The sequence below is a fragment of the Dryas octopetala genome, chromosome 4 (assembly GCF_963921425.1).
Source record: "Dryas octopetala chromosome 4, drDryOcto1.1, whole genome shotgun sequence".
Lineage (NCBI taxonomy): Eukaryota > Viridiplantae > Streptophyta > Magnoliopsida > Rosales > Rosaceae > Dryas > Dryas octopetala.
In genome coordinates this window covers 3,161,833-3,178,686 of record NC_141369.1, presented here as the reverse complement: position 1 = coordinate 3,178,686, position 16,854 = coordinate 3,161,833, and the positions used below count along the sequence as shown (strand labels likewise).

General features: G+C 37.9%; 1 protein-coding gene and 1 pseudogene across 1 annotated transcript; one reads left to right on the top strand and one right to left on the bottom strand.

Annotated features, from left to right (window-relative positions):
* Positions 1-1,178: 1,178 nt before the first annotated feature.
* Positions 1,179-3,264, bottom strand: LOC147286208 (uncharacterized; annotated as a pseudogene).
* Positions 3,265-4,176: 912 nt separating this feature from the next.
* LOC147286207 (uncharacterized) lies at positions 4,177-6,315 on the top strand. The gene has a single exon (XM_086240702.1). It carries the CDS (start codon positions 4,177-4,179, stop codon positions 6,313-6,315), a length of 2,139 nt encoding a protein of 712 aa, XP_086096828.1.
* The last annotated feature ends 10,539 nt before the right edge of the window (positions 6,316-16,854 follow it).

The following is a 16,854-nucleotide window of genomic DNA, read 5'->3' as shown; positions in this document are numbered from 1 at the left end:
CCCTTAAGTGCAATTTTACACAATTGCCCCACATTTGTACGATCCGTAACTCCTAAACCGTAACTCGGATCAACGCGTGCTACATGTCTATGAAATTGTGGGCTCGAGATCTTTGTAACAAGTCCAGAGTCAAAATCAAAAGCCCATTAGTTTTAAAAGTCAACTTTTGGGTCAAGCCCAATTTAAAACATAAATTAAAAATTAAACCAAAACTTTTTTATTTTCAAAATAAATCCCCAAAATGATCCAAATAAATCCTCAAAATATTTAAAATAAATTTTTGAAAAAAAATATGAGGTCTCACAATTCAATTTCTCACTACGCCTCTAAATGGCCATTACGAATAAAAATTTAAATTTCTCGTGAAATTTGGGTCGGGTCGTTACAGTCGAGCTGAGAGAGATAGAGTGAGAGTTGACTGGCTTGAGAGAGTGAGGACTGAGGAGAGGAGATTGATTCGTCAAGAGACTTATAGATTCAGAGAGAGACGAGTGACTGAGTTTGGGCTTGAGCCACTCAAGTCAATTTTTTTTGGGCTTGGGCCAGTTAGTGAGTGTTGGGCTGAGTTTACCAAAGTCGGTTGCTCGGGTCATTATCGGCCACCCGACTTTTGCCAATTCTCAAAACCATAACCAACCGGCCTCTACATGGGTCGGTTGGAATTATCGGCCCAACTTGGTTGGGCTGGTTGTCGGGTGCATATCGGCCAGGAAACATGGGTTGGTAATGGGTCGGTTGTTGGTAAAAACCGACCTATTCCCACCCCTAGTATCAATCAATAGGAAAATTTCATCTGATGAACCATTGCATGCTAACTCACCATCAATGACCCACTCAAACAACAAAAGATAACCACCTGAATCAATACCAACAATTTGATGAATTCCAGGGTCAAATGCAATTCTCGGGTTAATTGCTCTCACTCTCTCCAGCCAATGTAGACATAATCTCTAGCCCGTTAATGCAGAAGAAAATAACACCAGTTCCATTGGCAACAACTCTGTCTATTAATGTCTTTCTTGAACCTAGGGGCCCATAAAGTAATAAACTTCCTTTTGGCGGTTTCACACCAATTGATTTAAACATTTGAGGATGCCAACTAGAGATGTTGGGCTTTGGACTTCTGTCAAAGACATTCGAAAAAGAACAATTCATGTCGGACTTTGGGCTTCTCGATCTTAAAGCCATCCATAAATAAGCAAGAAAGCTATAAGATGTCTTGGGCTCCGTGGCTCATCAACAATTATACTTTGAGTCATCAGCTTCCGAAGACCACTCCATTCAACATGGATTGTAAGCAACGGTTTTAGATTTTGGAGTTGGCCCACGTCGAAGGGGAAAAATATAACCTTTGATAGTCAACCCTTCCTTTTGCTTCTTCAAGGTAAAACTGAAGCCAATTGTGGAAGCCAAAAACCTCTTCTTCAACGTTCCTCAGGGCCTATTTGGTATTCTATTTAAAAATTATTTTTATTTTTCAAAAACAAAAAAACAAGTTTTAGTCAAGAAAGCGTGTTTGGTAGACCATTTTCAAAAACAGTTTTTTAGAAAAAAAAATTCAAAAAATGCCTCTTTTTAAAAATGATAAAATATCGTTTTTCTCTTTTTTTTTTTTTTTACACTTCCTTCTTCCTTAATTAGCTGCCATCATTTTTAAAATTTAAAAATTGTTTTCAAATTTCATACCAAACAAGTTTTCAAATTTTAAAAATTGATTTTGAAAAATCACATTTAAAAAAAAAATCTTAATATTTGAAAAAAAAAAATTTGAGTAGGATACCAAACGGGTTAATTTCACCAACAACGTGTTCAAAAGAGAGGAGGAAGCAGATGTTCCACCACGGCCATAAAGATCTAACCAGATAATGTTCAATGTTTTTTTAAAATCTTGATTGTTCTCAGATAAAACGCCCTTGCATGAGAGATACTTGTGAAGATATTTAATGGGAGCAGTTTTGCTGATTTCTTCTATGAATGTAGCTGATTTATTCTATGAATGCAGCTTGCTCTTGCCTCTCCTCAAAGGTGACAACTTCTTTTCACCCATCATTGGGTTGTAATTATCCAGAAGAGAACATAAACGAGAAACAGTAGGCCGCTTGAAGTTTTTAGCAAGAATAACACATGTCTGCTAGGTCTTTGAGTTATTCTCACCAATGACCACAAGCCCATCCAAATCAAGCTTTTTTTTCTTAATTGTTATGGGATCGATCCCTCAGATACGCTCCAGACACAGTTTTAGTTGCCCTCAGAGACGATTCTCCTTCATTCAGCTTAATATGCACCTTTTAATAACTGTTATCACTCTCCATGAGTAACTTCATAAACCATAACCTTGGTGTTAGCCTTTCAGCAGATTTAAAGAGGAAAGAATTCACCCCAATAAAATCAATATTATCATATGCACAAATTTCAAGAGAAATATTTGTACCTTGAAAATTCGAAACATAGGATTTTCTTTGACAACACTGATGAAAGATTTTCACATCCATTCAACTCCAAGTTTGCTAATATCATTGTTAAAGAATTTTTCCAGTTCCCACAAAATCATGATGAACCTCAAAAACTTCATGCGGGCCATCAAACGTAAGAGTAAGCACTAAATTCAAAGGACTTAAATCTTCATATTTATCAAAGAACTCGCCAACATCCTCATGAGGACTATCCACACAATCATCCGCAAATTTAAACAATATATTTAGTCAAAAATCATCAAAATCATTAAAACCTTCACATGTAGTCGGAACAAAATCAGGTAATTCGAAATCATCATAAGTCTTCTCTTCACATGTAGTCTCCCCTTGAATAGAAGACTCTAAAAAAGACTCAGTAGAATATAGTGATCTTATGCTCTGCAGGATTTGAATAAACATATATTCTCGGACCTATTCCCACCTGAAAAACACAGTTAAAATCACAAGGGATACCGGTCCAACCAAGGGTAGTAGTGGACGTCGTGTCACCGAACCTCCAATCACATGTGAGAAGAGAAGAGCCAAAGTCTTCTTGAGCAATATAATAAAAATCATTAGCAATCTCCCAAAAATCCCTAGCAGTCATTGCTCCACTCTTAATCAACAACGAACCTCTTTGGTCATAGAATTCATCAGCCAACCAGTTACGATAGTCAGCAGGATCAATATTTTCACTAGTAAAATAACTCCATAGTCCACGGTCAGATGATATATAAATAAGAACTTTGTGCCCACTTAACATAATTGAATCCATCAAGTTTCTCAGGCGTAATTTAGGCTGATAAGTCATACATAGCTTCAAAGCATAAAATAAGAATCGAAAGAAAAACTTAATCCGCAGGTAGAAATTAATTACCAACGGCAGCAGAATAGATGGCGACAACAAGAACACAATCAAGTAGCAGCAGCAAAAACCCTGAATTTTATGGAAAAAAACAAGAAAACGCGCCTTAACCAATGACATGACCCGATAACCTGACCCATAACACGTACTGTTCCACAAAGTTGGCCCATAACCCACATATCTCTCGCCCATGACCAAAACCCAAAACTTATAAAGGGATGCCTATTGGGATTCCTTATATATGCACTAGCTAGTTGTGTAATTTATGCCTGGACTCAGATTTCAGTCAGTGAACAGTATTTTCCCAATTTGGGTTCAAGTTTGAGTTTTTTCCAATTTGAGATAGATTTGAGTCACTACTGGAGAGGATTTTTGATTATTTTGACTCAAATTTAAATTTGAGTCAGGATTTGAGTCACTACTGGAGATACTCTTAGTAGTAAAATTTATTTTCATAAGTTTTTTTAAATAAATTTGATATCACTAAAGTTATCTATGTAAATGAATGCATGTATCTATGTAAATAATTTTTATACAATATATATATACACATAAGCATGTGCTTTTTTTTTTTTCCTTTCTAATAATTAATACTATGACGGGAACTTTTGCAAAAAGCAATTAATCATTAAGTAATATAATTATTAATTATTCACCATGGAAGTAAGTTGGTTCCTCAAAAAAAAAAAAATTTAATTAATAGAGGGTCAACTGTGTAATGATGATTTGAAGCTCTGTAGTTTATCACAAATCTCAAAGGGCTCGTCTCCTATATAAATATTTTGAAAAATTGAAATTCTATAATTTATTGGTAGTTTTTATATGAACTTACAGAGAAGATCAGGAAGGTGGTGAGAGATGGATCCAATTCCACCATTGGTGAGGAGCCTATGGGATGTGTGGGATGTTCGCATGCTGATTGTATTTAGTCTGAGCTTACAAACCATTCTTTTCATGTTGGGCAACCGTAGAAAGTACATCTCCAAAATTTGGATCCAAATCACAGTTTGGTTAGCCTACTTAGTAGCCGATTGGGTGGCAACCGTTGCCCTTGGCAAGCTTTCTGATGTTGATGTTGATGCCAAAAACAACAATATTGATATGGGGGGAATATGGGCGCCCTTTCTTTTGTTACACCTTGGTGGGCAAGATACCATAACTGCCTACTCAGTGGATGATAATCAGTTATGGTTGAGACACTTTCTTGGACTGTTTGTTCAACTCACTGTGGCAATTTATGTCTTTCTTATGTCCTGGAGTATTAGTTCTTCTTGGTTCTCATATCTAGCTTTGCCGGTGTTCGTGGCTGGAATTATCAAGTACGGAGAGAGAACATGGGTTCTCAAGTACGCATGTGATACTCAACCAGCAGTGCCATTTGCCAATATCATAAAAGAAGTGGTACTTAAAAGATCGACCTCTCCTGATGCGGAAGTGTTGTCAAACTTGTTATTGTCGTCTTATCCCGATGCCGAAGTATTTGTGTGGGCCAATCAGATTGTTGATGTATATAAGCCTCATATTGAAAATTATGGCGCCTCTATAGAAGATGTGACCGCCCTTGAGTTGGTGCTAAATAATATAAAGGACGGTCTCAAGTACTGGAAGGCAATAGATGTTGAAATGGGGCTCATGTACGATTTGCTCTACACAAAGGCAGCCATTACTTATACCAAACTAGGCTGCATTCTTCGCTCCATCAGCTTCTCTTGTACGGTGTCTGTGTTTGTGGGATTCTCCTACTTGATGATCATCATGACTAGTACTACTTTCATGGAAGCAGGTGAGCACATCAAGAAGATTAAGGTTGATATCGCCATCACGTGGGCACTATTGGTTGGAGCTTTTGTTCTAGAAATGTATGGAATTATTCAAGTACTTTCCTCCGACTGGACAATGCTTTGGCTAATCAAGCAGTACCCAAAATATCATCAATTGGCGCCTCAATTGTTCAAAAAATTCCCCTGGTTATTTTCAAAGCACAAGCAGCAGAGAAAAAGGTGGTCTAATGTAATGGGACAATTCAATCTCCTTCGTTTCTCCCTCAAAGACAAGGACAAGGACAAGGACAAGAAGCCCATGAAGTTGAGCAGAAGAATCATCAGGTTGTTTCGGATTGAGGAAAAGCTCGATAAGTACAGGCATGAGACTTGTGAAGAAGTCCCTGACTATTTGAAAGAGAATATTGCTAAATTTATTTTAAGTGACAGCTGGGATTTCATCAAAAAATCGGAAAAAGAAGCATTCAATGACTATAATACCAAAAAATCGAAAAAAGAAGAATTCAATGAGTCTAGCGGTATTACAAGGTTGGATTTTGATGAGAAAATTATTATATGGCACATTGCCACGCAAGTCTGCTGTCATCATCATCGTCATCATCAAGATTCACAAAGTACTACTGGGGCCCCAAATACCTCGTCCTCGACAGACGAGGACCAATTTAAAGAAACACGCAAAGTTTGCGAACTTGTGTCGAATTACATGATGTATCTACTTGTTATGTGTCCTTTTATACTACCCATTAAAAAAGATGATGTTACGTTTAGAGATGCTGTCACAGCTCTCAAAGCATTCTTCGAAGAAACAAAAACGGGAGCATCTGTGGAGAATGCTTTCGTAACGTCAGAACAAACAAACACTCGAATCAATATATTAATAGGTAAGGCACAGGTGCTTATCAAAAAACTTCTGGAGAAGGAAAATGGTAAATGGGGAATATTGAATTGCGTGTGGATGGAGATTATATGCCATGCCGCAAAGGAGAGCACAAAAAATAACCATGCTCGAAGACTTGGACAAGGGGGTGAGCTTCTCACATGGGTCTGGCTCTTTCTAACACAGAGTGTGAAATCAGGAAAAGCAGAGGGGACTAAAACATATTTGCAAGTTTGGGATTATGAAAAAGAACGTGACAAACGGTATTCCGAATTTGACAAATGGGATTCCTATATTTCTTTTTTCTTGACGAAAATGATGGAATCTCTAAGTCAATAGATCTTGAAATAGTTTATGGCAAAAGGAGATATGTATTTTTTTTTATATAATCAGTCAGTTACATTTGCAGCAGGAGACTTTTAGTTATGTATCAATTTATTCAGTCTTTTGGCTTTGCTGGTTGGTTTATTAATTTCTATCTACAACAAATTGCTTGTGCTATATGAGAAGTTTTGACACATAGACCATGCACATCATTCACATCTTGTCATGTAGGCAAAATGTTGTTTTTGTGTCCCCTAAAAGCAGATTGGCATGGTCCAATTAATGAACCAGGTTCATGCCAAAATTTCTGTGTGCTACATAGGTTGAAGGGAATTTGATATATTATGTGAACTAAATTGTAAAAATAAAACTAGAACGCAAAAGTTGTGGGTGGGAAGAAGTAGCAGAATGAAAAAAAAAATAAAAAAAAGTCCAAATAATGAAACCTAACAAGACTTCTATCTGATTGAGTTATTATATTTATGTTGCTTAGTTTGGCATTATATATACACTTAATCCAGCGCCAATTGTCGATCATGGCTCTTTGTTATCAATAATCTCGATCGTTTAAATCGATATTCAATGGTTTCATCTCTCATTGTCTATCAAATAAATAAATAAGCTCGTAGGCTTTCACCATAAATAAGCTCGTCCTTCGCACATCACAACAAGTAGGATTTTAGATTTCTGGTTCAACGTACATTTGCAAAATCTTTTTTTAGGGTTGAACATCAACAGCTCAGTAGGAACATAAAGCTTACCACAATTAATTGACTAAATTAATTAAATTAATTTTCACTCAATCATAGAATAATATCAAATAATATGATAATGCATGCAATCTAATTCTCATTATTTTCATTCCCATGACTCACACTCCTCTTTTGTTAGCCATCTTACATAATATCTCGGTCGCCAATGCCACATTCCAGATAAGATTATTTTATCAACACTCATTGTTGAAGGGGCTTCTCTTCCCACTTGTGCACATTTAAGCTGACATAATCTGGTCCCTTACAAGAATTATACTCAACTACACAAAAGTCTTTTCTCATAAACTCATAATCGTTTTCTCAAAAACATGGTCCTCAACCATTTCTCATGTCATAATTCTCTTTAGATCAATCTAGAAAACTTTCATACTTTCCCGAATCCGACCTAGCTTGAATATAATTGTAAATATGCTTAAATATAACTATTACCCTCAAAACTCATGGCAAGGATTGCCAAGATCCCTGATAAGAATACTGCAGTCCTAGTTGATGTTTAGGCTTGCCACTATTCTAGGCTAAATAGCCTTAATAGAAAAGATATTGAATTTGTTGATTTGCGCTGGATTCTCTGTCTTCTAACCAAACGATTGTAAGCGAGCAAGGTAACCAAACGATTGTAAGCGAGCAAGGAACAAATTCTCGTCAAAGGTTCTAACTGCCTTGATCCTCAAGGACTTCTAATCGTCGTTGGTTTCAATGACTCTATGCTCAAATTTGTAAATGCGAACAATATTAGCTTGTGTGACTGGATGAATTGCAAAGTAATGGATTTTAATGAAAAAGGTGTGAATAATTTGATTATCACGAAACTGAGTAACAATACGAGTTCTTATGATGAAATTCATAAAGAAAAATAACTAACAAAAGGGAACAATAACCAAAAGAAATCGATACTAAGAGAACAATATTTTAGCAGAGCCAAAAACAAAGAAAACTAGGTCTTAACGAGTCAAAGAAAAAGTTGAGATCTTTGAGAATTTTAGAACTTGAGTTGTTGAAAAGCTTGTGCTTGGTTTGAGATGTATTGAGAGAGATTTCTGTCTTCAATGCCTTGCTTATATAGGAGTTACCCTCCAAGAATTACAGGAAACCCTATCCTACTTGCATTCAAACTCCTTCTCTCCTTACTTCACGCCCAAGACTTGCTTTACTTGCCTGATTTAGAAATCCTAACTTACCAAGGAGAACTCGACGTAAACCAGTAGGACTTTCCTTATTAAAAGATGGGCTTTGGCGAGATGGGCCTGCTGGTACTTGCTCGTCGTGGGCTTGGACTGAGATTAAGCTTCAAACTTGAACTTGGGCTGAAACATGCTTTTTGGGCTTAGACGTGATATCCGGCCCAATTTCCCGAAATAGGGTGTAAACAATAACACATAACAATGTTTATCTCATATTTAATATTCAACCAAATCAACCAATAATATCACTCAGATATATCAATCATATAACTCAATCAAGCATAATGTAAGTTTCACAAAATTTAATATAATCAATTACCTTAAAGGTTTTCCCAAGACCTCCTACCTCGAATCCGAACTAGCTTGCTCAACTTACTCTTCCGGGATCTCTAACACCACACCCGAACCTAAACCCGAACATACAAGTGCCAAACCATAACAAAAAATATAAATTAGAAATAATTTAAAATTAATAAAGCTCACTCTCTTTAATTAAAATTTGAAATTAAAACATATATCTACATATCTCGAATTGCCTCCAAACCTGTACCATTGAGTCTGTATTGAAAAATGGAGTCGAGAGGTTCGAAGAACAGCACCATATAGAAGAGGGAACGGTAAGGGTTAGAAGAGTAACAAATTTTGTTAACTAAATGATGTTTGTATTGTTTGATTTATTTAGTTTAGTCCCACTCTGAAAAATATATTGATGAACAAATTTAGTGACTCTAGCATCATTAATGGAAAAAAAAAAGGTAAAAGAAAAAGAGAATGAGAATGAAAAACAAAAACAAAAACAAAATGAACAAGAAAAAGAAGAAAAAAAACAAAAAGAAAGAAAACAAAAAGAAAAAGAAAAAGAAGAAGAAAAAGAAAAAAAAAAGAAAAAAAAAAGAAAAAAGAAAAAGAAAAAGAAAAAGATAACCCTTCCATGCATGTATGCCTTTCCTTTCTCTTGTGTTAGAAGTTGGAACGAAGGCACAAAAAGACAGATGTTAACTATGATGATGCCACATCTCTTGGTAAGGAGGAGCTCCTCCTGAGGAAGCCAAGCACTGTCCCAAATTATTTAATTATTACTTTATCACTCATACACCCCTTATAACTTTTTACAATACTCAAAAGTATGCATGTATTGATTTAAAAATTTTAATGTAACGACCCGACTCTAAGTCTGCGTTTGAAATTTGAGTTAATTTAATTTTGGATTTTTTTAATAATTAAAAACGGGGGTTCCAGAGTTTTAGAGGTATAATTTAAAAATGAAACTCTTGGTCAATAAATTCTAGATAATTAATTAGAGCTTGAGTTAACGAACGCAAAGGCGAAATCAGTTCGATATTTGGAGTTACAATTAGAATTTCGCGGACAATTGAAGTTGGGGGGGAACATTTTAGTAATTATAGAATTAAAAATTTTTAAGTTTCCAAATTTTTCTGGAAACTTCTGATTGTTTTTATCTCTTTAAGTCAGACCCCCGACCCCCCCCCCCCCACGAGCCATCTCTCTGTCTCCCCGCACCCTATCTCTTTCTGTTCTCTCTGTTCCCCCGCAACCCACACCTGCATACACCGGCCTGGGGCCGCCCAGCCATTTTCGGCACCTGAGATCACTGGCGTGCCTCCCCGACGCCAGCCAGCTCGCCGGCTCTTCCTCCAGCTAGCCAGCCCCTCTGCGCGCGACCACAGCTCGAGAAATCCTCACAGACCGCCGGCTTCTCTTCTATTTTCCAACTAGATTTCTGGCGCCTTTCACCTCCATCTTAGGTGGGTTTCCTTCCTCTTCTTTTGGGCTTTCATTTCCTTTGGTTTGTAGCTTAAAAATCTTGAAACTTAAAACTTTAAATTCTGAGCATTTAGAGCCATTTCGGGATTTCCTTGGGTTTTTGGATTAGAGGATGTTCTTGATGTTTTATTGGATAAGTTTCATCTCTAGGAACCCCAATTTTTACTGTTAGAACTGAAAAGTTGGAGAAATTTTGAAGAAATGGTGAAATTTGGTTTTGTACCACTACTTTGAGCGGCTGTGGCGGTGGTTTCAACCACCCAGCCGCCACTTCCTTTAAATAATGTGAAAAACAGACCCTTACGGTGTGTTTGGATGAGGAAATTGAACTCGGAATTTCATTAAAAGTCAGAATTTGTGAAATGACAAGCTTCAATTCCCTTGTTTGGTATTATGGACAAAGAAATCTTAAAATTCTACGTGGAAAAAAAAGTGGAATTTGGAAGCCATAAATCCCAACTTTAAATTCTATCTAAATACATGTCATTTCCAAAATTCCAAGATAAAGCACAGTTACCACTACCATATATCATCACCACCACAACCCTCATTGCCAACATCACTACCTCCACACCCCAACACTGTCGGCCGGCCTAGAGGGGGGGCAGTGAGTGCAACTGCCTAGGCCCAGCTTCTAAGGGTGCCAACAATATATTTTATTAGTTTGAAAATTTATAAACTATTGAGAGGAATACAACGTGATTTGCTACCTTTGAGATTAAATGATGGAAACTTGGCCCGCCACCTTTGAGTGATTTGCTATGAGTTGGAAAGGATTAGTTTTGTTTCCTATTCATAAAAGAAGATAGGGCTAATACAGAATGACAAGAAGAGGTTTGACGGTGGAGATAAAAAAGAAAGACTTGGGTCTGCCATTTCCTATACAGAAAAGAAGAGAAAAACTAATATAAGTGGGAACAAGATAACGAGGCAGTGCGGAAAAAAAAAAAAGGGAAGACCAGGCAAAAAGAAACAAAGAAAAAAATAAAGGAAACAAGAGGCGTGCGCCCCTCTCTTGGTTAATGTTTTTGATTAGGCGGATGCCCCTTGGGTTGACGGAATTTTCAATTTGGATCGTGATCGGACACTTTTTGGATAATGAATTAACTCTCGGACGAATTCTCAATTTAGGTAGGTCACATGCAGGGTTTCTTTCGGTTTATGGTTAAATTGAGAACGTGGGTGTCGTGGGTTTGAGCCGGGAAGGTTTGGGAATAGGTGTGAGAGTGTCATAGTTTTAGAAAGAGCGATTTCTAATCGTTATGAAGAACGTGAGTTGGGTAGGACGTTAGGCTTTGTATACACACACACACACACTTTAAATGCTTTCAAGTCGAGGCTAAATGTATTTTATCGTGTTATTTTATAGGCGAGACGATCGTGGCCCGAGATGATCCGGCAGAGGATCGTAGCTAAGATTCTCACTGTGAGTGGACCTTTGTTTCTTTAAATGATTTATGAAATTCGTGCTTTATATTGGTTATTTGAGTTTGATTGAGAAATAATAAGTGTGAGCGAACTTTTACTTTTCAAAAGAATTTTATGAAATTTCATTGATTTAATTATGTTAAGTATCTTGAATTTGATTTTGGGTTTTGATGAATAAATGTTGGATTTCGGGTTCTCAAATACCTTCGTATATAAGCTTAAAAACATGGTTTTACTTGTTGGACCATTTAAGTTGATGGACCTCCTTGGAAAGGATTCTAGCTTCTTACTTTCTCCTTACGGCTTATTTATTACTTCGGTTTTTGATCGAAAAGAATTAATTGGATTTGTGCTTATTGAATTTACATTGAGTTATACATTACGCTCATGGATTTAAATTTTCCTTGGAAATACGATAATATTTACTCTCGGTGGAAAAAGATTTATGTTTTGGTTGGAATTCCATTGGTTTTGTTCAAGAATTTATTTATGGTTTTTTTTTTGGCCAAGAATTTATTTATGGTTAATTTATTTATGGTTAATTGTTTGAGAAACATCTATTAAATGAATTTATTTCTTTTATTTGAGTTAAGGATTTGGGATTTCAACTCATGGTTGCATGCATGACTTTTATGTGAAGGTTTCATAAGAGGTTTTGAAAAGCGTTAAATATTAATCTCTTAAGGATTAAAATGAGTTACACCATATTTACTTATCTTAAGGATTTCTTTACAAGAAAAGAAAGGATAATTTATGAGCATGATTTAAGCAAAGGCATATCTTTATGAGCTTGTTTTTGTAACGACCCGACCCAAATTTCACTGGAAGTTTAAATTTTTATTTAACTTTGGTTTTAAGAGGGTTTTAAGGAAGTTTAGTTTTGCGACCTTGGAAATTTTTTAATTTACTTTGAGAGTTTATTTAATGTTTTCACTGAAATTGATTTAACGTTATTTAAAATTTTAATTTAGATTTAAAATGTTTCATTTTAAGATTTGTAAGACCATGTATTTTTTCTAAGTGTTATTTTGAAAAGTATTTTAAAGATTGGAGAATTCATTGTGATTATTTTGGGAATTTATTGAGAAATAAAATGTTTTGTATTTATTTTAAATTTTCGTTTTAAATTAGACTTGACCCCAACGTTGACTTTTAAAATTAGTGGGCGTTCGTTTTTGACTTTTGGCCCGTTGGATAGATCCCGATCCCACGAGTTCGTAGACATGAAGCACGCGTAGAACAGAGTTACGATTTGGATTTTACAGACGAACAAAGTTTGGAGGGCATTTTAGACTTTTGCATTCTAGGGATTTCTAGAAAGATCCAAACTTTTATTTAAATTCCTATCTCTCTCTCTCCTCACGCACACCCCCCCCCGGATTCTCTCTATTTCCTCTCCTTTCTCTCTGGCCAATTGTCTCCTCCGGCGAGTGTCTCGCCGTCCGGCAGCCAATGGCGACGAGACACCCACCCATCACCTCGCCTTCTCCTTCTCCATCTTCCCCTAGCCTCTAATCACCCAATCGGACCACCACCACGACGTGACGGCGCGAAATCCGAAGCCAGCCCCTGCAGATGACTTGGATTTTCCGGCCAAATTGCGAGGTCCGACCACTACAAATCGATTCCCCTCGACGTTCTGAGCTTCCCCGTACAATTCTTTCACTCCGACGACCTCCCAAAACGGTGGTGCGAAGCTAGAAGACCGCGGCTACTCCGGTGGCCGTTCCGGCGACTCCGGCGACTTCTGGTCTCGAACCAGGTTTGGGCAGCCGTCGGAACTGGCGGCAGTGTCGAATTCCGGCCACTCCGAGGCCACATGGCCGCTGAATGGGAATTGGGTGAGTTTAATCGGACCAGTCGTTGATCATGGGTTGATTTGTGAGCTGGTCCGAAGTTGTTGGAGAAGCCGAAAAGTGTTGGATAGAAATTTGTGACTTTGCCGATACTAAACTCATCTTAGGAAGAATTTTCTGATCAAGGTGAGACGATCGTGGTTCGTGACGATCCGGCGGAGGATCGAAGCTAGGGCTATCTCTGTAGTAGTGATCTCCGAGGTCGGATCTTACCACGTCAAGGCATTCGAGTCTCATATCTCCAACTTATTGGTATAATAGGATCAATGTCTTCCCTTGAAATTATTAAAATGAGATATGATTGTACAGTCGATTAGATGTGCTCTGATTAGAGTTGTATTACTTGTTGTGGGCCTGAGATTTTATTTTTGGTTGTGGTAGAGGTGGTAGAGGTGGTTGATATCTTAGAAGTGTTTTAACAGGTTTGAAATTTCTGGGTTAGTCCATTTTCAGGGGAGGTTCTGCCGAATTTTCGGTAGGATTTTCCTTGAATTTGGATTCCCGCAGGACCTCTCCGGGTTTCAGGGTGGAATCTGGGGGCGGTTCTGTCAACTTGGTATCAGAGCCTTCGGTTTTGATTTCCTTTAGACTTCGCACCTAATGAGCATCCTTAAGTATTTGGAAACAATTTTCACTTACGACAAAGTATGTATATGCCTCCTCGACGTGGCCGACCTCACAGAAGTTGTAGTACGTTTTGGGGGATATAGTTTATTTATCGACGTGACGTTAACGTGATTAGCGGTAGTCTTGATTCGTACACTCGAGGACCTTTAGATAATCAGTAAAGGAGGAGTTGAGATGGTATAAAATACTTTGATGGTTGTGGTAGTACTCTTTGACAAACGCAATTTAAAAGTTTCTGTAAGACGTTATGAACTCATTTCGAGCAATCAGGTTTGAGTTTTATGATAGAGATTGGTTGCGTAGTTTGGATTCGTCCTAGAAGGATTAATTATTAGGGTGGCAACATAGTGGAACTCAGTTGAAATTTGGATGAAGTAGGAATTGTCTCTATGCAATGATTTTGATTTGAGTGAGACTTCAGCTTAATTTGCTATGTAGATAAAGGATAAGTAAAAATTGGTGAATTTGTTTGGAATAAGGATGCCATAAGGAGTTAGTTTTGGGCTATTGGGACGAGGACACTGAATACCTTACATCCTTATTATGCAAGGGAAGTAGTTATAGTAATAATTTTAGAGGTTGTGAGCAGAGGGTATTTAGAATACTATTGGATACATTTAGAGATCAGAGGGTCAATCAGAGTGGCGCAGCGGAAGCGTGGTGAGACTTAAACAAATCACCCGGACACGTGATCAACAGAGGGATCAGCAAGGAAATGAAGACAACTTGGGCAAGAATTCGGATTTTCTTCGATTAAGCCAAAGGGTTAATTATATCGGCTACGATTACTTATCACACAAGTTGAGAATTTACAAGTCAAGTAAAATAAAGGAGTTAGCATATCAAGCACATATTCATACGAGCAGCCGGTACAGTACATGATCATGTGCGGATAACGATCTTGACGTCTCTATGTGAATTTTTGGATGGACACGATGACGCTCTCTCGTTGCCTATTAGTGACATCTACTCCAGTGGTACAATGATGAAACTTTTAGTGGATGACTTAATGAGTTACAGGGCACACCATTGCTCTAACGTCGAGATAGGAGTTGTGATTCACATTTTGGATTTTGATATGGCGACAATTCACTTTGACGAGTATTATACTTTTATTTAGACCAAAGAAGCGAGGTACTACATATAAAGAAATATTGCTTTAGTCAAGTCTCATGGTGGGATCGTACTTTGGTGGAACCAGCTTAGAAACTTGATAGGAGTTACGAGTTCGGGCATCACTTGTCCGTTACGATTATACTAAATTTCGAGGACGAAATTTTTGTAAGGGGGGAAGGTTGTAACGACCCGACCCAAATTTCACTGGAAGTTTAAATTTTTATTTAACTTTGGTTTTAAGAGGGTTTTAAGGAAGTTTAGTTTTGCGACCTTGGAAATTTTTTAATTTACTTTGAGAGTTTATTTAATGTTTTCATTGAAATTGATTTAACGTTATTTAAAATTTTAATTTAGATTTAAAATGTTTCATTTTAAGATTTGTAAGACCATGTATTTTTTCTAAGTTTTATTTTGAAAAGTATTTTAAAGATTGGAGAATTCATTGTGATTATTTTGGGAATTTATTGAGAAATAAAATGTTTTGTATTTATTTTAAATTTTCGTTTTAAATTAGACTTGACCCCAATGTTGACTTTTAAAATTAGTGGGCGTTCGTTTTTGACTTTTGGCCCGTTGGATAGATTCCGATCCCACGAGTTCGTAGACATGAAGCACGCGTAGAACAGAGTTACGATTTGGATTTACAGACGAACAAAGTTTGGAGGGCATTTTAGACTTTTGCATTCTAGGGATTTCTAGAAAGATCCAAACTTTTATTTAAATTCCTATCTCTCTCTCTCCTCACGCACACCCCCCCCCGATTCTCTCTCTTTCCTCTCCTTTCTCTCTGGCCGATTGTCTCCTCCGGCGAGTGTCTCGCCGTCCGGCAGCCAATGGCGACGAGACACCCACCCATCACCTCGCCTTCTCCTTCTCCATCTTCCCCTAGCCTCTAATCACCCAATCGGACCACCACCACGACGTGACGGCGCGAAATCCGAAGCCAGCCCCTGCAGATGACTTGGATTTTCCGGCCAAATTGCGAGGTCCGACCACTACAAATCGATTCCCCTCGACGTTCTGAGCTTCCCCGTACAATTCTTTCACTCCGACGACCTCCCAAAACGGTGGTGCGAAGCTAGAAGACCGCGGCTACTCCGGTGGCCGTTCCGGCGACTCCGGCGACTTCTGGTCTCGAACCAGGTTTGGGCAGCCGTCGGAACTGGCGGCAGTGTTGAATTCCGGCCACTCCGAGGCCACATGGCCGCTGAATGGGAATTGGGTGAGTTTAATCGGACCAGTCGTTGATCATGGGTTGATTTGTGAGCTGGTCCGAAGTTGTTGGAGAAGCCGAAAAGTGTTGGATAGAAATTTGTGACTTTGCCGATACTAAACTCATCTTAGGAAGAATTTTCTGATCAAGGTGAGACGATCGTGGTTCGTGACGATCCGGCGGAGGATCGAAGCTAGGGCTATCTCTGTAGTAGTGATCTCCGAGGTCGGATCTTACCACGTCGAGGCATTCGAGTTTCATATCTCCAACTTATTGGTATAATAGGATCAATGTCTTCCCTTGAAATTATTAAAATGAGATATGATTGTACAGTCGATTAGATGTGCTCTGATTAGAGTTGTATTACTTGTTGTGGGCCTGAGATTTTATTTTTGGTTGTGGTAGAGGTGGTTGATATCTTAGAAGTGTTTTAACAGGTTTGAAATTTCTGGGTTAGTCCATTTTCAGGGGAGGTTCTGCCGAATTTTCGGTAGGATTTTCCTTGAATTTGGATTCCCGCAGGACCTCTCCGGGTTTCAGGGTGGAATCCGGGGGCGGTCCTGTCAGTTTTGTTA

Excerpts from the sequence above, each read along its gene's own strand:
- LOC147286207 (XM_086240702.1), top strand. The coding sequence starts at position 4,177 with ATGGATCCAATTCCACCATTGGTGAGGAGCCTATGGGATGTGTGGGAT.